Here is a 26,541-nt window from a genome sequence, read left to right as displayed (position 1 = left end):
GTTGTGATCATCCTTTGCAAATGATTTTGGGGGCACAACCCATTTACGTTATGGCCCATCAAATGGACGGCTCGGATCATCCTATGGTATGGACGGTACACTTCATTTTCAAAAATATTTGTGGGGCTTAAATTGGGCCTTAATGTTACTGTACGAACCACACCATAGGATGATCCAAACCATGGACGGCTTGGAACATCCTATGTTGTGGACGGTACGCTTCAATTAGAAAAAAATATCGGTGGGGCCTACGATTGGGCCTTAATGTTACTGTTCAACCAACTCCATAGGATTATCCAAACCATGGACGGCTTGGATCGTCCTATGTTGTGGACGGGCCTTAATGTTACTTTACGACCAACTCCATAGGATGATCCAAACCATTCATTTGATGGGCCACAATGTAAATAGGTTGTGCCCCAAAAATCATTTCCATAGGATGACCACAACCCTACAATCTATAGAGGTTGCATAAGATGTAGTTTCTATTTAGATCGGAGGGCTAGGATCAGCCTATGAAAATGGTATATTGGGACGCAACCTATTTACGTTTATGGCCCATCAAATGGACGGTGTGGATTATCCTACGGTGTGGTATGGGCGGGGCCTACGTTGTTCAAAGATGAGCCCACCATTCCACCAACGGTTTCTGTTGGGCCCACCAACGGTTTATTTGTGTGTGTGGAGAGAGAGAGAGAGAGGTCAAATGGGGGGTGGGGGAGGGATATCAGGCCCCTATATTTATCTCATTTTAGTTCCTAATCATGCTTTTAATTAACCGTGAAGTAAAACTAGGGCGTGTTTGGTAATGCTTCTCATTCTCACCTATGGAGTCGGGTGGAAGCGGATTGCGGAAGCGACTGGGTCCAAGTCGCTTTCGTAGAATCTCCTCAATTAGCCCTACAGAAATGGGAAATATTAGAAACGGACTCTTCATGGAGTCGCTCCGTAGAATCTCCTCAGTTAGCCTTATAAAAATGGGAAATATGACTCTTCATGGGTCACTGTTTTTGTGCTTATGGTGGTTCCCGCACCTACAAAATAGGCAGAATCCATTTTTTAGATGTTCGCGGAACAGTCCCTTACTGGCCAAGTGATGAAAAATCTAAAGAAGAGTCTGAAGAGTCCATAGAAAGCAGCCCAAGGAATGGATGCAACTTGGCAATTTGGAGTAATTGACAGAGTCATCATGCCTTAGTAAGTGAAGTAGAGGAATGTGAAAAAGTGATGAAAGAAGAACCAGAAGAACTCTGGCACTGTCCACTCGAAGCTCACCATGGCATATGGTATCTCTAATGATCACCTGCTCCCAAAGTTACGACATTGTACTAGGGTGTAGGTGCTCATAGAAGTGCCCATATATATACCATACAGCATTGAACAAAGGCGCTCTTGTCTTTACCAAAGTCACTCGATCTTGTCTTATGGAATGGAAAGCTCATTTTCTAGGTGTGCTCTGCCCTATACTGCTCTCGGTCCTTCCTCGAAGTAACATTTCCAAAAGAAACACACATGCTTTCGTAATAGCTTACTATAGCTTACTAGCATTCCCAGCCAATGCTACGAATGGGTATACCATGGTGGTCCTCACCCTGTTAAAATATGAGGTGTAAAAAGGTGGGCCCACCCTAATGCATGTGTTTGAGTGGAGATAGTGGTCCCCACTCCATAAAAAACATGAGGGTGAATGATATATTCACTCCGGTTGTTAAAACTTGGGACAGCCCCCTCGTTTAAAAGAGAAGTCATAAATACACTAGCGAGGGCTGCCCCAAGTTAAAAAAAGGGAGAGAATATAGCACTTCCCAGACATGAGATTTAAAATAGTGGGCCCCACCCAAATGCATGGGCTTGGTGGGAGATAGTGGGCCTTACCAATGGGTGTAATTGACAGGACCTATTCCATCTACACAAGGTGTAAAATTATGGGCTCCACCCTAATGCATGGGCTTAAGTGGAGATGGTGGGCCTCAACAGTGGGTGTAAAACGGTGCCCCCCATTGCATCAAAAGATGAGGTTTAAAATGGGCATGGGTTTGGGTTTGGGTTGAGATGAGGGGCCTTATCTCATTAAAACATTGACGTATAAAAAAGTGGGCCCACCGATGTCATGCAGTGTAAAAAATTCATGGAAAAAAATAAAATCAAAGCTTTAGTTTGTTAGCAATTTCCTTGATAACAGCGATGAATACTTTTCCAGAAAATAATTTTTCATGGAAAAATTCCAACAAAAAATGCTAGTAGAGGGATAGTCGCGAGAGGGAGTGAGTGAGTAGAAAGTAAGAAAAGCCCCCAAAACAAGGAAACAAAATACTCCACCTAAAATAAATTATATGTGAAATGCGATGCATATATTACATATAATATTTACATGAATTACATATGAAATGTGGTATGTATTTAATTATCAGACATGCACGACAACATAGTTCACTAGGTACTTGACGTTATTAAGCCATTATGGATGGTTGTGTTGTTTGTGTGATGGTTTCTAAAGGTGTATTCGTGCTTATTCTAGAACTTCTTGAAGTTTCAACTTAAAATTCTATCATTTGCATATGTTTTATATATTTTCTTGATTTTACAGGATTTCCATTGAAATTTCGAACCGAAACAGAAACGTTTCCATTTTCCCGGTGACTGAAACCGGAACCAAAATTTAAAACCTCGTTTATGACTGCCTTTTACACTGCAAGTGGGTGGCCCAAGGAAGAAAAAGGGGCTGACTATATCATTTTACTATTTCCCATTTGCAAATTGCACTAACTACAGTACAGTAGAATTGCCATTCACTAGTTATTCTAAAGACTCATAAGAAATAATATAAAATATACCATGGGTTATTTGGATTCAATATTTCTTGACCCATTACTGCCCAACCACTTGGGTGCTCTGGTGCACCCCTTCAGACATGCAATTTTACTAGATTTTTTTGAAGCAAAGCTCAGAGCCACAGGTTAAGCCTCTGGCTAATTGGCAAAAGGCTTTGTTCCTCAACCAAGAGGTTGGAGGTTCAATCCCAGCTTACCTACCAAAGAAAAAGCTTAGAATGTCTTTATCTGATTTGTTAGCTCTCGCAGTATTTGTGAACCTAAATAACAGCAATGACATTAATATATAGAGGAATGCTGAAGTGAAAGGAGCCCTTGCAGAAACCATCGACGAGGACGCCTTATCTCACCATAGTGCATGATAAGTGCATTCATAGTGGTAGCGAAAAATATAAAATTAAATGAACAATAAATGCACTCCGGTGAGATGGTCCAATGAGAGCTCCCTTGTAGCTGTTTTTTTGCGATGGTGCCCTTGAATTTAGCATTAACAAACACAAAAGATATCTTTCAAAAGAGGGATCCGGTCACAAGGGCGCCAACCATTGGATCCAAGTCATCTGCTTCTAACTTTTCCAGTGCCATTAGAAATGCACGCATGATGACGTGGGTCCAATAGTGGTGCCCTTGTGACCGATTTCTGCAAGGGCGCTTGTGAGTTTAACATCCCTCATTTCAAAAAGAAAAAAAAAATACACCATAGATCAAATTCCCAGGCGGTGCTCCACCACCACAATGAACAATGATACATTTGGCTCACCTAACACAGGATCAGATTCACATAACTATCAAAACAAGAGTCTTTGAGCTGTTTTTTGCGTAGGTAAGTAGGGAATGAATCTCGTTGAGAACAAAACCTTGATCATTGAGCTAGAGGCTCAATCCCTTTTGATTTTTAGCAACCAAAACAACCATGATTCCGACTCATTTGCTCAGTATTTAGTACGAAATGATGGAATCAATAAAAATTCTTCAACAGGCTTTGGAAGGAATTCTAGGAAGGGCTGGGCCGGCTGGCAACAGGGTGGGGCGGGGCCAGATGTTGTATTCCCCGTCCCCGTCTCAAGGAAAAATTCCCGTCCCCATCCCGCGGGAATATATAATCCCCTCCCCGTCCCCGCCCTGTCCTGCACACTAAAAGACAAAAGGCCAAATGGCAGATTTGGAATTTTAAAACTAATTTTTTTTCTTGACAATGTAATTATGTGTTGATAACAGTATAAAGCAAGGTATTGAATCAGGGCGGGCCTAGAGCCATCCCCGGAATTTTTTAAAATCCCCGTCCCCATTCAAAGCAGGGAATCGCACCCCGTGTGGGGCAAGGTGGATCCCCCTTTTTACGGGTGAAATTGCCAGCCCTAATCTACGGGATCCTATGAGAATTCAGAAGTCTGGCACTTTGATAGAGCAAAGAATTCTGAATGGTACGATTTTGAATATTGATGCACACATTTTGATCGAGGGTGACCCAATGGGTCCACATGTGAGGCTGAAAGACAGCTCACTTGCAAGATTGAGGCGTGCAAAAGTGGGTCCACGATGTAAATGGTAGGATGCTCCTTAAAAGATATAGCCTTTTTCTATCACAAAATATCAACCTCAGATGTCCAAACTTCTTCCAAAGAAAAGTGAATGAGGACATGCCCCCAAAAAATCATCTCCACTAGACAATCCTAACCATTATAGTTGTAATCTATCCATAGACCATTCTGAATGTTAGAAGTAAAATACTTTGATACCCATTATTAATAGAAATCTAATTCAAGGTTGTTGATTTCAAAACTTTATTCCAGCATTCCAAGTTAGAAGTTGCTTTATTTTTCCTATTTCAAGTATTTACAATTTTCTTTAAAATATCTTTAATTATTAAAAAATTAAAATTAATTTACTAATAGCATTAGGGTTCCTCAATACTACTACACTTAGGATGTTGTGAAATGGATTGCAGTGTACTTTGGAAGGATCTAGTCAGCAGAGTAAGAGTGGAAATCAAACTTCCCAGAGGCTCACTTTCTCTGCATAGGAGCATGGAAAGAAAACTCTTTTAGGAGAATGAAATATGCTGAATGAGGGTCAAGAAAAACTATAGGTATGTTAAAACCCTTTTGGTTCAGAAGGGAAAGTCCTTGATAAAAATACAGGCCCTTGGTTATATTCTGAAGATTAGCCTAGGATGTAGCAGCAACCAGACCCAATGGTACAATCTTTGAAGGATTTGATCAATGAGACTGTCAAGATGTACACAATACTGTTCAGAAAATTTTGTACAGTACTAAGCTTCAAAAAAGAGAAAGTTACCAAGTTACAAAACTATAAAATGGGGCTGTGTAACTAAAAATTGAATGACAAGGATCATCTCATGGAGTTTGATTTTGGAGTATGGCTTACTCATGGAGTGCCAACAAGTGACCGATTTTTTTATTTTTTATTTTTTTTGACAAGTAGTTTTCACCTGCACTTTTGCCTGCCCAAGCACCGTATAGATGCCATGCTGACAGGAAAACAATTGCACCAAGCAAATAAAAAATACAATGCTTAAAGTTCTACAAGCAAACCCAAACCCAAATCATTAACTTATTACCCCAAAAGCCATACATATGGTCTCATTTCAACTCCATTTGATCAGTACCCAATTTTCATTTATAAAAACACATTAAAGTCACACAAAGAAGCTGATCAATCCATTGGTATTATATTTGTCCTCTGCTTGCTATATGCTTAGGTTCAAATAGTTTCTAGGATTTTTTTTTCTTTGTTTTTTTAGTGGTAGAAAAGATACATTCAGAAGAAGAAAGAGCATCCAAGGGGTATCATTCACAAAGAAAAAAAAACATCCAAGGGGAAAAGTGAGGAGGTCCCACAAAGACTAATATGAACCACATGGAAAATAAAGCAACCTATCCAAGGGATCATCAACAACGGTAATAATCGATGGGTGCAAAACTTCCTCACCACGCTCATCAGCCCTCTCTGCCAACTGCCACAAATGGTGGAACAAGATATCTCTCCCAGCTAGGAAATCCACAACTTTGTCAACCTAAGTCAAGGAACCATCATGGGACCCAACCCAAGTCCTCCAAGTCTTCGACTACTGTATAACATTCTTGGAATCACCCTCAATGATAAGACTCTAAAAGGAGGTGGGCCGACAGCTTACACCAGATCGAAGAGCCAAAATCTCAGCCATATTTGAGTCAGTAACCCCAGATGACCGACCCTAGGTAAGCCATTCTTCTCGCTCCGTTAAGATCCAAAACGAAGCTCCCACCGGGCTGGGATCCCCTAAACTACAACCATCAAAGTTCAGTTTAAAGGATCTGGGCAGGGAATGACCTCACCATCTAGGAGATGGCCTATCCAACGACTCTGAGCTCCACCTGTAAAAATCCCAAGCCCGCCTCGAATAAGATGTAGATATCATCACAAAACTCATGGGCGAGCTGGTCCAAGGTATAATCAGGCTGAATATTGATGTGCAGATTGCCTTACTTTAAACACACCTTGGAACACCCTACTGTTCTTCCTCCTTCCACAAAGATCAGAAGGTAACCACCAAACCCAGGTGCCAGAAAATCTACCCCTTCGAAGATCCAAGAAAGAAAGCCCATGACTCGATCACCTCAGCAATCGATCCAGGGAAAACCCGCTGAACCCCAAACAAACCAAAACACCTGAGAGGCAAATACGCAATGAAGCAAGAGATGATCCATCGACTATGAGTTCGCAATACACATTAAGCAGTGGTTGATGATAATCCAATGCTGATGAATAACGGGTCTGCCATGAAGGACATATCTAGGTTGGAAATCAAGCATAAAGACAAAACACAGGGGCCAGTGGGACATGCCACTTCACAGAAGACAACAATCGAACACATCAACTATAATGGAATAAGATGGCACCATCGTCACAATCACTTATCCACCCAGATGGGCGAAGGACAACTCTAAAATGTTAAATAGTCTATCAAACCTCCTCCACATCTGGTGCAAACGTAGGGCTCACAAGTCAATTTTCGGAACTTTGGAGCATAAAAGGGTGTCTAATTCAATATGGGCAGCAACTCACATTCCCAAAACAAATAAAACATTGCATAATAATCAATTACAACTAGAGTTTTAGTTGGAAATCAAAATCATGGAATTCATTCATCAATAGGAAATAAATCAACCCAAATATGTTTTTTTGTTGGCAATAAATCATTTGCCTTGTTATCAGCCCAAGTATGTTCCATTAAATCCATAGACACCTAACTAATGAAAATAAATCATATCTCATTCAAATGTACTTGTGATATTAGATCTAAAGAATAATTCTACCTGTCGCAGACTGATGGTGGTTAAGAGATAGTAATAGGTAATGGGATCGGGCCAATGTAATAATAATGCTTTTTTTTTTTGATAAACTGTGTAATAGTAAGGTAAATGAGTATGAGAATGGTTAGGTAAAGGCGTAGAAATAAAAGAAGAGAGTTCAAGGAATATAAATGGAACAAAAAAGAAAGGGAAATGGATCAAGGAGAAGACATGGTTTTAAATTTCGGCCGCTGAAATTTTTTTATTTCGGCTCCTACCGAAATGGAAATCCACTTAGATTCGGAAAAATACCAGATTTCACTCGAAATTTCTGGATTTCGTTAATGTTTCGATCGAAATATACAAAACATGCAACCTTTTCAAATTTAAAAAAAACAAAGTTTATGTTGAAATGTCACATTTTGACTTACATTTCGACAGAAAACCCGACAAAAATCAACTCCACTACCAGAAAAGAGAAAAACAGCGAGATCCCTTTAAGATATTTCTTTAAAAAATGAAAAAAAATAAAATAAAAAGAGAAACCAGTGGTGAATAATCTTACCTGGATTTCGTACCAAAATGTTTCCGTGATTTTACACTATTTCGACCGAAATTTCATACCAAAACCAAAACTGAAATCTAAAACCTTGACTTCAGGTGGCACCCGAGAGAGAGAGAGAGAGAGAGAGAGAGAGAGAGAGAGAGAGAGAGAGAGAGAGAGAGAGAGAGAGAGAGATGGGGAAAGGGGTGAATATGATAAGCCACACACCTGTGGGGTAAGAGAAGAGGGAAAGAAGAGGGGGGAAGATGGTGAGGAAAAGGTCGTGGCTGCATAACTAGTCGTGAGGTTCGTGGGTTGTTATGGAGAGAGAGAGAGAGAGAGAGAGAGAGAGAGAGAGAGAGAGGGTCAACGTCTAAAAAAATGAGGATGGGTTCTTTTTTTTCGATTTCCAAAAAAATAGGTCAGAAAATGGGGGATGGGGAGTGATGCTATATATGTAAAGGGGTTGAGCGACTTTAAGTCATGGGTCATGGGGTAGCCGGGTTCTAAGGACTCATTTAGGAGTTTAAGAGGTGGACCATGGTTCCCATTCAAAAAACAAAAAGTGGTGGACCATGGAAGGCAACCAATAGGAACATAATGTGAAGTGGTGGGCCATGGGGAAGGATCAATAGGATACTCAACTCAACGCAGCTAAGCCTTTGTCCCAAACTAGTTGGGGTCGGCTAATGAATCCTTTATAAAATTTTCATGACGAAGGTGAAAGGATCTACCTGGCTCAAATTGACTAAGTCTAATCCTGACACTAGTTGGGTTCGTCTACATGGATCATTTTCTTCCATTCTCTCCTATCCAAGGTCATGTTCTCTGTTATGTTCCTAACCCTCAAGTCTTTCCTCACTGTTTCTACCCAAGTTGTTTTCGGTCTGCCCCTACCTCTTTTTACTCCATCAACTTAGCACGAGTCACTTCTTCTCACTTGGGCATCCAAAGGCCTACGTTGGATATGCCCAAACCATCTTCAGCGGTGCTCTCTCATCTTCTCCTCAATTGGTGCCACCCCAACCTTTTTACGGATGTCTTCATTTCTAATTCAATCTAACCTTGTGTGGCCGCACATCCATCTAAGCATTCGCATCTCCGCAACACTCATCTTATACACATGCTGCTTCTTGGTGGCCCAACATTCTAAGCTGTATAGCATGGCTGGCCTCACAACTGTCTTATAAAACTTTCCTTTCAACTTGGTAGGTATTTTACGGTCGAATAAAACTCCTGAAGAATGCTTCCACTTCAACCAACCTGCTTTTATTCCGAGGTTAACATCCTCTTCAATCTCTCCTTCCTTATGTAGAATTGAACCAAGATAGCGAAATACATCCCTCTTAGGTACCTTCTGTCCAGTCATATTTACTACATCCTTGCCCCGCCTCCTTTACATTACTAAAGTTGCACTCCATATACTCGTCTTAGTTCTGCTCAATCTAAAACCTTTGGATTCCAAAGTAGTTCTCCATAACTCTAACTTAGCATCAACTCCTGCGGGGAAGGATCAATAGGATACAAGATGGATTTTGGGCTTGGGATTAAGGCAATAGGAGGTGGGCCACAGGTAGAATGGGTAGCGTAATGATACTATGGACCAATAAAATATGAAGTAAAACACTAATAAAGTTCCGGATGAAGTAAAATAAAACAGGTCCGCATAACAATATTGATGCTAAGACTAAATCACGCAACTCCTAGTTCAAGAAATGACGGCGAAAAGCGAAAGCCCAAGTCACAACCACATCCTAGCATTCCTCCCCAAAACCGACACCTTTGCAACTACTCGCTTCTAGCCATTTTTTGAAGCTAATGATTGGTTAGGGTTTGTTGCCGCTCTAGCTTCCTGCCACTTCTAGTAGGCAATGATTGAACACAGAGAACCCACCAAGCATGGTTGCACCTGTGTGACTTACATAAGGTGTTGTTGCAAATAGCATTTTGAAATAGTTCAATTTGTTTTAACGACACAATGCCTTGCTAATAAACCATCATGATTTAATTATGATGCTGGCTACGCTATGCAAATATTGCAGAATTCTTCTCATGTGACAACATACCTTTGTCAGTTCGTGAAACAAATTCTTACTTAGCAGCAACTAAGATGTTTTCAAACTCAAAGCCACGACAACGCATTTTTACTAGGTTTTCCAAGCCAGCATCATGCGGAATGTAAAATTTCATTGAGTAGAAACCTGCCCTTGTGGGTGATCCCATGAACGGTTTTTAGGTATTGCTTTAGTTTTCCAGCATAAATTTGTCATGTAACTGATTTGAAGCATTTACGCATTTTTCCAGTTAGTAAATGTTGGAAAAGGCAATCTTACAAGCCAGCGTAAAGGCCAGTGGAGATGGAATATGATATTGGGTCAGAGTTAGCGCCTATACTCTTCAACGAATAACAAGGTACAGGTAGTTTGGTTACATAAAATAGATGAACAGACACAATAACAGTAGTTTTCCCTCCAGAGGTGGTTAGTGATTCTAAAGAATTGTAATGCCTTTCTTCAATAGTTTAAGCCCCCTTTCTTTTTAATAATATTTTGCTCTTAGCCATTAAAAAAAAGTCTCGTTCTAGGATATTCAGTTGATAAAAAAGCAAACACATGCATTGCATACATGTCACTGCTCAGATCACAACATAAATTGAGTACTGAAGTGAATAGTGTGCATACATTTAAGGCATAGACTTTACCTGGCACCAAAAATGGTTGGAATTGGAGTCCTGAAAAAAAAAAGTAAGAAAAACAAATAATCACAAAGTTGTAGACATAACAAATTAATTGTATCCTTTCAATAGCCAAAAGCAGATTATGCTAAATTTTTACAATGCTATTCTTAAAACTTACCATGTGGCAGTGTGCCAGTGTCAACTCCTTGTAACATTGGTAGATCAAACAGTTGCACAGGTGCCACCACCTTTTGATCTCTACCCAAGTATCTTGTCGAGAGCCATGTGACATGTAACACACTAAAAATTGACCATGAAACCCTCCATATCTACATCCTAAAATAAAATATTAACTTGGAAACTCAATAAACCTTTGTGATGTTTGTTTGAGTAAGGGATTACAACTTCAAAATAGAAATATAGGTGAAAGTAATGCAATCGGGTGCGGTTGGAAACATGAAAAGTGATAAAAAGGGAAATAATCTCAGCCTTACTAGTGCAAAATAGAAGAAAAGAGAAACACTCAGAAAGCCTTCTTGAGAACATTGCAGTGCAACATATCGACTTCGACACATCATCTCATGTTGATGGGCTTCATTATATTTTGAACAATCACGCCACATGCAGATTATGCATCTTCCTAGTCAGGATCACTCCATTCTATTACTTACAAATTATATTCACAAACCCCAAGACGGTACCATAATACAATTGAAAAGTTTTTTGAACCCACATAAACTTCAATTGTAAAGCATACCTATATTGAACAGTGACCAATAATAGAAGGCAGATGATATTTTCACCCCGCCTACAATACGCATGCGCCCCCCTAATTACGTGATTTGATGTGAAGAGTGGGCAACTTTAACGCTTTTTGACGTCAAATCACGTTAAAAGGGGGCACATGCGTAAAGCGGGGGGTGGGGGGGTTTGAAAATATCATCACCCTAATAGAATTTCAACTTGCGACCCACTCCAGTGAGTCCTAGTGGAGAAGACACCCCCATCATGTTGCAGGAGCTGTCTTACCTACATTCTGATTGTAAAGTATGCAAATGTACAGTATCATAAACTTGTCAAGTAACTATATTTTAAGTTGCAAAGGAACGGGATACATAGTGACATTAGTACAGTAGTGAATTGATAATCCAACTGAGCCAATGACATGACGTTGGTGTGCAGCCCCATGTTGAAGAACACATTATAGAATGAAGGGTGCCCTTGCAAAAATCCGCTTCAAGGGCACCCCTATTGGTTAATTTCTGCATGCAAAGTGCATTTATTGTGGCGCCTAAAAAAGTGGAAACCGTGTTGACTTTGCAGAAATCAACCAATAGGGGCGGCCTTCATTCTATCATTGCTCCTATAATATATATGTTAAACAATAATATGAAAAACTAATAACATGGTGAGTCCGAGAAGACAGCCAAATATAGCAGATTATCACAAAAATCAGATCACATGAATCCCGATGCAATGAGTGAGTCAATGACATACAAAAACATGAGTAGGTGAAAATAGCTAAGTGCAAGTGTGGTGCTTGTGCTGCCAGTTCTTTGGTAGTCGTTAATAAGGTGTTAGTCATAGCTGATATCGAAGGCGGGTAGCAATTAAGAAAAGCTTGTACATCAAAATTTCTCTAGTTACATTAACAAAGTCTAGTCCAATTGTCTGTCATGGACTGGATGGGCCTCAAAATGCCACTAAGTGGCTAAGCATTGAAAACAAGATAACAAGTATATGCCTTGAATTAAGTAATCATTTATTCAACACTATACAAACTTAACAATAAGAAAGGATGCCCAACATCCTATTTGATTTCAGGTAGATCACGGATACTATTACAAGAGCTTCTCCACACACTTGACAGCAACACTGAAAAAAGGCGCTAGTCATAGCTGATATGCGAGATGGGTAGCAATTAAGTAAAGCTTGCACATCAAAACTTCTCTAGCTCTCTCCAGCCCATGCTATGAAAACCCCAATATCTTTTGAGAGCCTTATGAAACTGTTCGGCCATAACAAACAGATGCGAGGTAAAGATTTTTGGACCATTTTTCCTGCGAGGAGTCACAAAATTACTTTTAGAAATTAAAAAAACCTTTAAAACATATAAGCAAATGAAATCGAGGCACGTCACCAACTTACTTTAACATGAGTACTAGGAAAAGCAGAAGTACGTAGTGTCTCCTGTGTTTCATCCGCGGGTTTTCTTCTTGGTACACTCAGAACAAGGGCAGCTTGGTCCAATGTTGCGGCAGTGGCAGTAATACGGTAACCACTATCCCATCTACGATGAATACCTTCACTAGGATATAGAAAGTCAAGTTCAACTACCTGCAGGTTAAACATAATAAATTCAGTCTAATATGATTCTTTTTTGCGATTCAATGGTGCCTAAAAAAGCATAAGAGGAGTTCTAAAATGAAGGGCACCCTTGCAAAAAAGGGATGAAAGGGCGCCCCCATTGGATGGAAATCACGGAAGTGCATTAAATGGGATGAAAAGTCAAAGAAAATTAAATGCACTTTGGTGATTTACAACCAATGGGGGCGCCCTTTCATCCCTATTTTGGAAGGGCGCCCCTCAGTTTAGAACTCCTCAAAGCATAACTACATAAATTCAAAAGGCAAACCTGATCTGAAAATCCTGCATTGCGGGACATGACAACTCCCCATCTACTTCCCGCAGTAGCCATGGAGGTGACATAGAAGCCCTCCCTCCATTTTTTGTTTATCCACTTGAATGGAAAGGAATCACTAACCTTGTAAGACTGCTGTGCATACTGTGTACCTGGATTCATCATTCCAACAGTTTTTCAGAAAAGTCCCCATAAAAGCCTTTTTTATACATTATGATTAACAATGCCTCATCATCCTCGACCAAGAAAGCGAAGGCCCTCTGGATAACATGTAGCCCACACCCAAAAAGTCCAAATAAAAACTGCTACGATAACAGCATCAATGTGAAAATTACCGTAAGACATTACTACTAAAGAGCTCCCATTGTTTGCCCCTGCTATTGCACTAATATAATAGTTTTTCTCCCACTGCTCCATAATCCATTCCTTCAAATAGAACCAACAAAGAACTATATCAGTAAGTTCTGAAGGTATACTAAAAGGATAATAAAATTAGAGCGTGGATTAACATTTGAGCGGATTTGCAATACAAGATCCGCAACTTATGTGATATAATAGTCCACAAGGACATATTTTACAATTGAAAGGTTCAATGAATAAGTCCTCACTTTGTGAAGGAAATAGGGTGAGAGTTCATAAACTTGGGAATTGAAACCAGTGCCCGCATCCATGATCAGAGCCCATAGATTTGCACACGAAGCAACACTGCTGATAAATAGCCCATCTTCATTTCCTTTAACAATGTGCTGCGCAAGCCTTGCATCAGCAACATTATAGTGATACCTGCAACAGAAATAGCGATATGAACTTTTCTTGTTACTTTTTTGTTTTTGAAATTATGAACTCGTTAAATTTGCAATCTGGGTTTCTGGATATAACAGTAAGAATTAGGAACACCTTTGCTTCATAGGCCGGCGAGCATTGTAAACACTGATCCATTGTGTGGCAGGCATCCCCATTCGAACCTTCTTCTTTGGTTGCTCGTCATCCTCTTCCTCCATTGTCAATCTACCTCTCTTATGACCAACCTGGTAAATAAGCTTTACAGTATGCAACTACACATTAGATGCATTCTAAAGTGTAAACAATGTGTGAGAAACAACTCTATTGCTAGTTGCCAAAAAGAAAAAAAGAAGATGAGAGACACATAAAGATACCTTCTGAGCACCATCTGTGTTTAACGGTCTGACATCTGGGTTTGGACCTACTATCCCATCAAAGAGGGATACGTACTTTGCATAGTTAGGTTCCTCATCAAATTTCAAATTTACAACATACTCGAGGAATTGTCTGAATGGCTGTGGGCAGAAGCAACATAGAGTCTCTGGGGATGTAGCCATCTTCTTTTTGCAAACTAGGAAGCCTTTATTCTCTCCCTATAGCAAAATAATCAAGATGTATGAATAGAGTAGATGGAAGACAGTAACATTGATTTACAATAGAGATTCAAGTGGCTATACCTGGTAGCCTTGCCAAGGCAGACGACCACGTAGAAGAAAAATGAGTGTATAAGCAAGAGATTCCAAGTCATCTCTCCTGCTTCCCGTTCTTCCGAGGTGAGCATGCACACTAGCATAACGGACAGTTCCCCTGAAAGATAAGATGCAAATGCCAATGAGACAAAGAAAAGATGTTTGATGTGAGCATGGTTTAAAATTTCGGTTTTTGGCCGAAATACCTAACTTACGGCTAGAATTTGGTATAAAAATCATTTTAAATTGAATTTTTTGCTGAAATTTCAAAAAAATTGGCCAAATTTTCTGAAATTTCAGTTGAAAAATCAATTTCGAAAAAAAATTAAAAAAATACATAAAATGTTGAAATTTCCAAAATCTAGGACAACACCAAAATGTGTACTTTCGGTGTCGGCCCCTGCCGAAATCTGAAATTTCTGTTTTCAACATAAATTTCAGCATTTCGGCCAAAATTTAAAATCATGGATGTCAGAAAAGAGTACAGGGTGTCAAACCTACAGAATCAACTTCCAAACTAAGAAAATTATTAAGAAGAAATCAATGATTCACAAATATACCTGAAAACATCTGGACATTGGTCATATTCAACATGCTGACCTGTTGAACTGTCTCGCCACTTAGTGGCTGAAAAGAAACCAACAGTAACATTATGAGACACATTGCATGCTATATTGCCTGAAGATGTGAACTGCTCAACATAGAAAACAATATAAAATACCTAATCCAAGATCAACAAGAAATAGTTTCTTCTCCTCAGAAGTCCCTGGTGGACCAAGCAAAAAGTTCTCGGGTTTTACATCCCCATGCACGTATCTGCCATAGGTTATATTAATCATGTTTATGAACATAACTACAATTTAAAACTTTTATGAGTAAGAGAGCCCATATTATATGATACACAAAAAGCACAGGAGAATCACACGGATCAACAATGCAACAAAACCAAAGAAAATAACCACGGCTTATATCAAAGAGAGAACATTCTGACCCTCTAGAATGTATTTTTTCCAATATGGAGATTGCTTCAATAGCAATACACGCAACCATTTCAATGGACATTCTGCCAAAAAAAAAAGATAATGGTGATGATTGGTCAAGTTATCAAGAAGCCTTTGCAAAAAGAAAAAAAGGATTTCAAGAACCAAAATTTAATAGAAAACTCACGTGTGAGAGTCATTACTCCAAACATCCCATAAACTTGGCCCCAACATGTCCATGACCTATATACATTGTGTTATGATGTCAATATGTCATGCGACCATCCAAAACCAAACAAACAAAACATCGGACATTTAAACTATCATATCATGAAGGTCAAGCAGTTTATAGAAAATGGAAAAAATACCATGACATAATAGTCCCCTTGTCGGCCCTTGAAATGGACTCGAGGAACACCATGACTGCCACCAAGATTGCTGTCCAATCAGAAGACAGTGTTGGTCAAACCAATATTCCATGTTGAAAATACAACCTCAACGACAAAAATCATGGAAGACGCACAAAGATAACAAAACAAATAAAAAATTTACAACGCACTTGTAGACTTGCCACTCATACGGGGGCCCGTAGTTGCATCCTTTACTGCTTCTATGCTCGAATTTAACAGCCACCTAAAATGCCAAGGATGTAGAACCCATTAACAATAGATTTTTTCTTTCTTTCTTGCTTGCTGAGAATGATACAATTAACAAGAGATAAAATTGATAATTACACAAAAAAATCGACACCAAGGGAGAAAAGTTGTACCTCTATGGCACCGGGTCCAGTAGTCCTATCTACGCCACCAGGAGCAGCAGAAAGACGGCGACCAACATAAACTTGTCCAAAGCCTCCTTTCCCCAGCTTTCTTTCAATTTTGTACATTGGCGAACCACCAACTTGGACCTGCGGCAAAGAACCAAAACTGGATATTTGAGGCACACCCTATCCCAGAAAATACATGGAATTATGGAATTAAGGAACTTCACCAATTAATCGTTTATTTGGACTAGAGACAGAAACAACTATGATCAATTGATGAGAGAAACCCCTCTTACCATCTCCCTTTAATCCCTCTACTTCAGTCCTTTTTAGTTTTTCTCTCATCAATTGATCATAGGCTCAAAGAATTGATGCTGCATACTGTGGATGAACTAGTAATAGGGTTTCAAAATAAATAAATAAAACTGTTACTTTTCCATAATTTTCTGTTGGTGTTTCCAACATCCTAGTCGATAGAACTTTTGAAAAAAAAAATTAAACACTTAAAGAGAATTAAGCTCTAGTTGTCTAGTTTTGAATCATTTGGTTTCTGTAATTATATATTTTGTAGTACTCCCAGAGTTTCAACAACCCATGTAAATGTCAATTCAGAAGAATGATATTCCAAACAAATATATCATCATGAAGAATCCCAAGCAACAAAATATATCAAAGCTATAATCATCAAACCGTGGAAGGAAACCAAACATTCCCAACAGAAACGTTTAGTTTCACCCAAAACATTCACAGGCAGAGACATAATGTTGTGCAGATGTCTTGTATTATGGCATTATATATGACCCCTGACGGAGTAATTTGTGTGACGCACATGCGGGTTGAGCAACACAGTCAGCTCGATGGGGGTGCAGGGGCAGCACACTCCTGTCGTGGTTTTCAGAGCAGCGCCCCGGAAGGAAAATTTAATTTATGGATTTGCGTTAAAGGGTATTTCGGTAATTTTCTCTACGTAGTGGCATTGATATATAAGGCACGTGTTAAGGTTACGAGTAGCAAGTTTTTCTTACTGTTTTCTTGGCCAAGGAGAGACTTTGTAACCTAGGCTAAAATAGTAGAAATCTTCTCCCGTGGGCTTAGGCATATGTTACAAGCCAAGATGGGTCCCACTTAGAGTGGAATAAATTAATTTGGTATTTTAGAGAATAAGATCGGATCTTACCAGATCTGATATATTTAGTAGTTATGTTAGATTAGGATTTATCATTTCTATGTTTATCTCCATCACTTTCTATGTTTATCATTAAGTGCTTTATTTAAGCACATATTACCGTAATGAAAATCGGTGAAGAAATATCTTAGAATTTGTTTCTTTTTGCACAAAGGAGAATTGATCCTTCTCTCAAGGTGGATCAAGAGGCTCAAGGAAGGAGGCACATATAGCATGAGGGGGGCCATGGCTCCCAATGACTTGCAAAATCCCTTTTATATTGCATGGATGTACATGCATGCTTAGCTAGTTTAGTGGCCATGGCCCCCCCCAATGGCAAATGCAGCCAAGTGTAAATTAGTCCGGCCCCTTCAAGTGTAAATTCCTGGCTCCGCCCTTGAAGAGGCTGATCTTCCCTCTAAGAAGATCAATCATGTTATGAACCGATTCGGGTTTGTAACAGCATACTGCCGAACCATGTAAATCTCGTCTTCTTGAATTGTGTGAATGTGTTTCTTGCTTTAATTTTCTGTTTTCTACGAACCGTAATTTATCCTTCTATAGATAAAAAGTCTTAGTCCATGGATAAACATATACTACCCCCTAATAAAGGAAAGAGAAGGCACCTTTACTATTTTAGTAACCGCAAAATAAATGGAGAAATCGGGTATACCATATCCATATATGTTGTTTCTCTAAAACAACAAAATGAATGAGAAGTCGGTAACAAAAAAATCAACAAAACCCATTCCGTGGTTTGTTACAAAAAAAATAAAAGCACCAATTTGCAGTTCTATAAGCAATGGAAATCAAAAGGAATGCATAACAATCTCCTCACTCCATGCATTCCCCTCCACACACCCCTCCCAACATACACAAAAATGTTACGTGCCTAATAAACCGTAACACAAATAAACAAAGAAAAAGATGGAAAAAGAGGGGGGAGAGGTTGATTCGATATAGCAGGACCTCCTAACTGTTCAATTTAAGAGGAACCATAACCCTCCTAAAACATAAGTTTCTCTTTTGGTAGCAATCTCTACATTTTCACTAAGATACAACTCTTTAAATACAAACACAAAGGTGTGCCCCATCAAGAACCCACGTACCCACTTACATGACACATAAGAAGTAGAGGGTTGCTAGGAAAACAGGATCCCGTGCTGAAAAAGCACGGGATCCTCTATCGTGTCACGTGCGCATAAAACAAAAAAGAGAGACGTGTATCTCAACAAATGCATAAAAACACATTAAAATTTCCAAATCGATCGCCCATTTTTTAACCATTCTTTATTTTGAGGATAAGATCCCATTTTAGAAGTGTTTTCCTAATATGTAACTCACACCCACAAGTCTAAAATGCATAATGCTACAATAACTACTTAACACCCACAAGTCTAAAATGCATAATGCTACAATAACTACTTCATTCACACCCACAAATCTAAAATGCATAATGCTACAATAACTACTTAACACCCACAAATCTAAAACCCATAATTCTACAATAACTACTTAACACCCACAAATCTGAAACCCATAATGCTACAATAACTACTTAAATACCCACAAATCTAAAACCCAAAATTCTACAATAACTACTTAACACCCACAAATCTAAAACCCATAATGCTACAATAACTACTTAAACACCCACAAATCTAAAACCCATAATGCTACAATAACTACTTAAACACCCACAAATCTAAAACCCAAAATTCTACAATAACTACTTAACACCCACAAATCTAAAACCCATAATGCTACAATAACTACTTAAACACCCACAAATCTAAAACCAATAATGCTACAATAACTACTTTGTAACTACATCATATAAACCATAAGTATCAAAAAACCAAAAAGAACCCATAAAAACCCTAACCTTTTCGGGAATCGGCGTGGTGCTTCCTTCATCTTCTCCAGCAGGAATCTTCTCAGCGCTCCTCGCTCCTCCGCTATCAAAATCCTCCATCTTTTTCACTCCGACCTTTTCCTTTTCCTTCTCCTCCCCAATCACACCTACCAAATCCTTCTCCTTGTTCTTCGCGGTCCGCCTTTTTTGGGTTTTTGGCGTCAGTCTCTCTACCAAAATCGGACGGCCCTTGCGCATTCCACTACGCAGTTCCGGCATCCTTCATCCATTAAATCTAATACCTGAAAACATAAACCCTAGTTTTCCTTCTTCCCAAACCCTAGATTCCATGAACTCGATCGAATAAGGGAAATCTAACACAAAAATATCTCAGGTTCTTCTTTCACCGATCAGAGATATGAGAGCGAGGGTTTGGAGAACAGAGAGAGGTATATGAATAGAGTAGGCCAGTAGGGTATATAATGGTATATGTGAAAAATGTTATCAGCACTACTGTATTTTGATGAGAGCACTCCTCATTTTATTAATAGTATGGTATGGCCGGTATCATAGACTGTCCACTAAATGGGCCACAGCCTAAAAAGGTTGTGCCCCAAAAATCATTTCCATAGGTTGATCCTAACCCTCTGATCTATAGAAGGTTAGGATCAACCATCTAACATACAGATCGGAGGGTTAGGATCAATCTATGGAAATGATTTTTGGGGGACAACCTATTTAGGTTGTGGCCCATCTAATGGACGGTTTGGATCATCCTATGGTACGGGCAATACCGTCCTTTTAATAAAGTGAGGAGTGCCCTCATCAAAATATAGTTGTGCTGATAACATTTCCCATGTGAAGGGATGTGAAAAATTAACGCTTATTTTTTTGTATCCGGATCCAAACGGGTCCGGTGATGGAGACTTGGGTTGTTTTGGTTCGAATGGTGTCTGATTTTATTTGTTTTCTATGTTTTTTTAGTGTGAGGGTTGAGGAGAGTCCGATGGATCCTAGTGGTCGGAGCTTGTTAGCCACTAAATATGTTGGATCCTTGTTAGCCACAAAATATGTCAGGTCATTCTAAATCCTGTTAGAGGATGCTGACGTATGTAAGTTTCTTTTATATTATGAATAAAATAGTATTTATGAAAGCATTTTCAAGTGATAAAATTCTTGTGTACGTTTGGATGCAACAAAAAAATAGTATAAAAGGACAAATTTTCCATTTCCTAAGTATCATTGTTTGTCATTTACTATTCACATGACAAAACTTGTCGTAAATTTTGAAAATACAAACCGTCTTGCACGGTACGACTCTCCCTCTCAAATAAGGAGAAAAAGGAGGCTAAGGAAATGGGAAGGGTGATGATAAATTCGCACCCCTTGTAGGATAATTTGCACCCTTTAACATGAGAAATTATTAAAGTCTGCAACATCAATTCACGTTAAAGGTGCGATCGTATCAGCACAAATGCACTAGATCCCATCAGAACTCCACCTAACAAAAAACAATTCATGTTAAAGGGGGTGAGAATTATCCAACAAGTGGTGTGAATTTATCATCACCCAATGAGAATATCTATTCATTTTCTTCTAATGCCATATTATGTGCATCTAGACCCACACAATAGATCATTTTTAAAGGAAATAAGTCTCTCTCTCTCTCTCTCTCTCTCTCTCTCTCTCTCTCTCTCTCTCTCACACACACACACACACACAGACACACATAGTTTTCTCCTAATCTTAAGCTCCAACTAATTAGACACTGAGTTAATGTTAGATTCTAGATGCTTACACAACAAGCATTATTTTTTTTACTTAGAAGTTTAGATTAGTTACATACAAGGGACTGGTTTGACTAAATAAACTGCTTAAGTATAATATTTTAACTTGTTTTTTTTTCAAAATTATGTGTAGATCTCCTGCTCACATGTGTTCCAAGTTAGGGATGGTGTTTTGTACCCATGAATGTAACATGTTTCTCTTTATCTAATAAGCCATAAGGGTCCCTGCTAAACCCCCAACTTACCTACCAAAAAAAATGTACTAGTGAGTTGAAGTATAAGTCGAGCCTACTTGTTTGATGATGCAAGTCATTTATGTGTTAGGTCAGCCATGCATCAAAACAGTAGTGGAGCCAGGATTTATACATAGGGGGGGCAGGCTTCAAATTTTTAAGGAGTTTGGCCCAACTCAAAACAGGCAGCCGCCCCCTTATGCTACATGTAGCTCCACCCTGCATCAGAATCTACTCCCATTGGACGATCTAACCTCCAACTTGTGGTGCCACATGGCCGGTTAGAAAACAAAGAAGCACCAATTTATATTCATGTTCACAAGTTGGAGGATTAGAATCGTCCAATGGAAGGGATTTCCAATTTTGAGTCCAATAATAGGTTTGGCACTCACAATCAGTTGTTATAATTTCAAAAGAACATGCATGACTCATATATTGAGAGGCCTAGCAGTAAATGGTTTGCATCATTGAATAAGTGGGTCCCACTTGAACTTCTATTGCTCAATATTTTCCCAAAAAACTTATGGGAAATGATAAATGCGCCCCTTTTCATCACTTGGGACACCTAATGCATGGGCGTATAGTGGAAGCTTGTATTTGAAATATTCAACAGCAAGTGGTTGAATTAAGGCGGCAAAAACAAGCAGCATATGGCTTGTTGTAAAAATAGCAGTAGGTGGCTCTCTTTCTCCAGCGAACAAATTTCCGGCAAAGGCAACAACAGAAAGGCAACAAATTTTAATTCGTAAAAAGCTAATACAAACGTTTACAACAATGCCTTTTTATAGGCTAGTGATGGACGTTTCCTAATCCAATTCAAATTAGGTAGCGAAAGAGAAAAGAATCCTAAAACTCTCGTCCAACTCTATCCCTAAAAAGTAGGAAAAAAATCAACTTTTCATCTTCTCTCTAAATGACCAAATAAAACTAAACTTCCTATAAAAAATCCTAATAAAACCCTAACTCCTAAAAATACTCAATTTCCTAAAAACTCTCGCAATGGATGGCCAACTCTAAATAAAAATAAAATAAAACAAAACAACCAAAAAGGACTCTAAAAATGTAGTAATCAACCTGGACCGTTGATTGAGATGCTATCTTATATCTTCCAATCCGTGGGTATTGGACGATCTGATTAAGGTTCTGACGATCTCGACTGTTGATCTTTGTGATCATGTAAGATGCACCTGCATCAGACCCCCTTTCTTGAAAAGAACTTGTCCACCAGTTCAGATCAAGGTCGAAAATGCAGCGGGATGTGGTTCGCGCTCCGACTTCGAATTGGAGGCCTTTCCAACGAACCATATATTTACATCGAGCAATTATTCTGGCATGCTTCAATGGACGGTGGAATTTGATTTGATCAGAAAGCTCGCCCTCGATAAAATCTTTGAACTTTGGCAGCGAAGGCAAAAAGTATTTTTTACTTCGATCGGCATCAATCACTTTGCGTTCATCAATGTGATGTGGATCTTCATCAATTTCGTCTTCTTCCTCGAGGGAATCCTCAAGTAGGGGTTCTTCTGGCATCTGCGGATCTTCAATGAAGGTTGAAGACAATGCCTCTTTCAAACCATGTTCTTCAACACACCGGTCTAATCTATCATTCATCGCCTTGTCTGCTCGACAAGAGTGTTGATCTAAGTTTGAAACTTTTCATCGTGAACCCGTTTTTCTTCATCTCGAGCCCGTTGTCGTTCTTGCATATGGCTTATGATCTTCAACATCTCGATGATTTGATTTTTCTCTATAGCTTGTGATGGAGACATGGTGACCACTAATACTTTTCCGACCCAAGATTAAAAAAAGATAGGATTCTTGTTTTCCTGAGCTCTGATACCAAATAACGTAGGGGCGTGTAGCAATTCAAGGGGCAAAGAAATATGAGCAGCAGATGGCTCATTTGAAGAGCAGCAGATGGCTCTTTGATTCTGAAGGCAACAATTCCAAAAGGCAACAACTAAATTTTTATTCCAAAAAGATTAAGGAAACATTTACAATTGCCTATATTTATAGGCTTTGGCATACTAAATCCTACAAATACTAGGTTTCCTAATCAGTATTAAATCTCCAAAACTCTAATAGACTTGGACGTCCAACTATTCTCCTAAAACTTCTTTTCAAAATAAATCTCTAATAGATCTCACAATTCATCTAAATCTACTTTTCCTAGAATTTCTCTCCTAAGCAAAACAAACTACTAAAAAGAACCCCGAGACGTCCAACTTTTACTTTTCTACTAACACTAAAATTCCTAATTTGCTAAAACTATGGTTATTTTAAGCTAATAGGAAAATTGTGCAATAAATTAAAAAAATCCTATTAACTCTAAAAATCTATCGTAGTAATCAACATGAGCCGTTGATCAAGACGCCGTCCGAAATCATCTAATTGGAGGGCCTCGGACGATCCAATTAAATATTAGACGATCTTGACCGTTGATCTTGTGATAGTGCGAGATGCACCTGCATCGAGAGGGGGTTGATATCATTTCCCTAAGGAAATGGTCATGTTCGTATCGTATTTGCTGCCCATTGGGCACCGTATTAGCTTGCTCAATTCTCTGCGGTCCTACACCATATTAATTGTGCATCCTCGTACATATAATCAATACATAACCCGTACGGGGTTGGCACGTCGGCCAGTGTCGTGGGTTTGCTCCCTCATGCATGTAGTCTACGGCTGATTACATGAATCCGTAGGGATTAGTCCTGCACTAAATGGGGTGGGGATAATGTATGTAAAAAAAAAAGGATAACTAATACATGGTTGGAAAGTGACTCGACAAAGATTATCTAAAGAATCAAACTGCAAGACGACCAAATGATCACACATGGTTGCTAGATGGATCTTCAATAGTACTACATTGGAAGGTAATATATATATATATGGAAATGGTTTTGTGAGTTGCTGCTCAGATAAGCTTATCTGAGCAGAGCTCATAAACATAGGGGGCTACATTGTTTGGATGATTCACAGCTCATTTGATAGGCCTTCATATACATAGGATGTGCCCAAAAAATCAGCTCCATAGGATCATCCCAACCCTACGATTTGTGGAGTTAAAAATGGACGTGTATAAACCTTCACGAATTTGTCCATATTTTGCCTCCACAGTTTGAAGGGTTAGGATGATCCCATGGAGCTGTTTTTTGGGCACACCCTCCCTATCTATATGAGGGCCTATCAAATGAATGCCATGGATCATCCAAATAATGTTTCCCCCCTCTTGAGCTCTGCTCAGATAAGCTTATCTGAGCAGCTGCTTACTAACCATTTCCTCTCTCTCTCTCTCTCTCTCTCTCTATATATATATATATATATATATATATATATATATATATATATATATATATGAGAAAACTGTTGGTGCGCTTAAGCGCACCAAAAAACCGTGTGCTGAAGAGTAAAAACCACATTGGTTATTTCATTTTCGTTTATGGTTTTCACCTTCTACTCTTGTTTTTGGTTTTCACAGAGGCAAAAAAAGACGTCTCGAAAGGGTTTCTCCTCTCTCGTCACTGCTTCTCCCACAAACGAAATTTGGGCTTCTCCCCCTCTTGTCTCTGCTTCTCCCACTAGAAAATGACCACTCCTACCCTCTTCTCCCCTCTCAAGCTCACGGCTGGAAAGGGTTTCTCCTCTCTTGTCTCTGCTTCTCCCACAACAAAATTTGAGCTTCTCCCCCTCTTGTCTCTGCTTCTCCCACAAGAAAACGACCACTCCTACCCTCTTCTCCCCTCTCAAGCTCACGGCATGGCGATTTTTCTGGGTTTCTCCTCTCTTCTTCGACTCAGCCGTGACTCTCTGTGAAAGAAAAATACATCGAAAATTGGCACGCTTCCCCTACGGCTTCAAATCTTCCAGGTGCGCTTATATTGTGTTTTTTTTTTGTCTCCAGCCGAATATATTTTCTTCTACCCTTCTTCACCCTTCTTCTTTTATTTTCCTTTTTAGGTTAGGGTTTCAGTAGTTGTTCTTCTATTATTTTTGTTTTTTTTCATGTGTAATCTAACAATGGAGGAGCAGAAAATTCACTAGGTTAGGGTTAGTGTAGTTCTGAAGGTGAAAAAAAAGAAGATTGTTGTTTCTGATTTGTTACGAAAAATAGGGTTTTTATGTGGGTGAAAAATAGGGTTTTTAGAGGGAGAGAGAGAGAGAGAGAGAGAGAGAGAGAGAGAGAGAGAAGGTTTTTCGTTTGATGCTGGGCCCTTAAAACCCCTAATTTCTCTCACTCAACTCGTTTTAACACCCTTAAAACCCTTAAATTCTCTTCTTATTTAAATCCCTGATGTAAAAAATAAGTGCCTTTGTCAAGGCTTCTGTTAATGAGTATTTTTTGTAGAATATAGATTTTTCTTTCATTTATATTTGCCTTTCTTCCTATCTTTCACAATATTTGAAGTTATTTATTTTAATTGCAACCATTCTTTAACTCTGAACCACTTTGCTTTGACATAATTTCAAAGTGTGATTTGATTTAATGTGGAAGGGTTCCAAATAATTTTTTGGAATTTTTTTACAAGGAATTTTCTTGTGTCTCCAAGAACAACTTAATGCAGAAGTTCTTACAACAGAATGTGAACATAAATCAAGATTATAAAGTAGTAGGAAAGAGGGTTTCTACTTTAAAAGGATGATTTAAAGAGTGTTCGAGATAATTTGGAAATCTCAGACGGAGTACCTAGCAGCAATTTTGTTTGGGATTTTGAAAGGTTTATACATTTCTATAAGCAATAATCTTGATTTGTTTTGAGATTTCTGTTTGCTTTACAGGAACAGTTTTAAGAAAAACATGTCATTAAGATAGTCCTATTCCTTGCTGTCTTTCAATGGAAATTTCATCAGGTAGCCTGTTCTGATTTTTTTGTTTTATCATGTTCTGAAATCATTTTTGTTTTGGATTTTAAGAACTAATGCCTTCCTCAACCAATGCAAGTGGGACATCAAGCCATGGATTGGAGTCGAACTTATGTCATTGTAAACAGCCACAATCACTAGTTCGAAGAATCACTCGGACCAACGTAAACAATAACCAAGGCCGACCGTTTTGGGCATGTGCTGTGAGTAAACTTGCAATTCTCTACTTCTTATCTATTTTCTTTTTTGAAAAATTGTTGGAAAACTTGTGGGAATGTAATATTTAAATAACATGCAGAGCCGCAGTTGCAAATATTTTTGTTGGGATGACGAGGCCTGGACATGCAGGGAGGTAAGGTTCCATAACGGATGCGCAGATCGTGGCGAGAAGGGGATAAACGAAGAACGCATCAAAACACTTGAGAATGAGATCGCCTT

At 39.0% G+C, this 26,541-nt stretch overlaps 1 protein-coding gene and 1 long non-coding RNA gene across 3 annotated transcripts; both read right to left on the bottom strand.

Annotated features, from left to right (window-relative positions):
* Window positions 1-5,434: 5,434 nt before the first annotated feature.
* Window positions 5,435-10,519, bottom strand: LOC143861567 (uncharacterized). The gene is made up of 2 exons (XR_013239973.1): window positions 10,372-10,519; window positions 5,435-6,502 (listed from the first exon to the last, which is right to left on the bottom strand). It is a non-coding gene; the product is annotated as an uncharacterized LOC143861567 (long non-coding RNA).
* A 1,419-nt stretch (window positions 10,520-11,938) lies between these two features.
* On the bottom strand, window positions 11,939-19,688 carry LOC143852486 (casein kinase 1-like protein HD16). 2 transcript variants are annotated; one of them, XM_077361873.1, is made up of 16 exons: window positions 19,254-19,688; window positions 16,210-16,347; window positions 16,000-16,073; window positions 15,809-15,878; window positions 15,628-15,683; window positions 15,452-15,523; window positions 15,182-15,276; window positions 15,021-15,087; window positions 14,449-14,578; window positions 14,146-14,364; window positions 13,886-14,016; window positions 13,597-13,771; window positions 13,324-13,414; window positions 12,983-13,140; window positions 12,496-12,684; window positions 11,939-12,407 (listed from the first exon to the last, which is right to left on the bottom strand). In XM_077361873.1, exons 1-16 carry the CDS (start codon window positions 19,500-19,502, stop codon window positions 12,348-12,350), a joined length of 1,974 nt encoding a protein of 657 aa, XP_077217988.1. In that variant the 5' UTR covers window positions 19,503-19,688; the 3' UTR covers window positions 11,939-12,347. The 2 variants fall into 2 exon arrangements, with proteins under 2 accessions (XP_077217988.1, XP_077217985.1); XM_077361870.1 differs by having other exon boundaries at window positions 13,886-14,028; window positions 19,254-19,687.
* Between the last annotated feature and the right edge of the window lie 6,853 nt (window positions 19,689-26,541).

The sequence above is a fragment of the Tasmannia lanceolata genome, unplaced genomic scaffold (assembly GCF_043159265.1).
Source record: "Tasmannia lanceolata isolate RefF3 unplaced genomic scaffold, GAP_Taslan_0.1 ptg000003l, whole genome shotgun sequence".
NCBI classification, from domain to species: domain Eukaryota; kingdom Viridiplantae; phylum Streptophyta; class Magnoliopsida; order Canellales; family Winteraceae; genus Tasmannia; species Tasmannia lanceolata.
The sequence above is the reverse complement of the archived record's forward strand: the minus strand, read 5'-3'. Positions and strand labels throughout refer to the sequence as shown.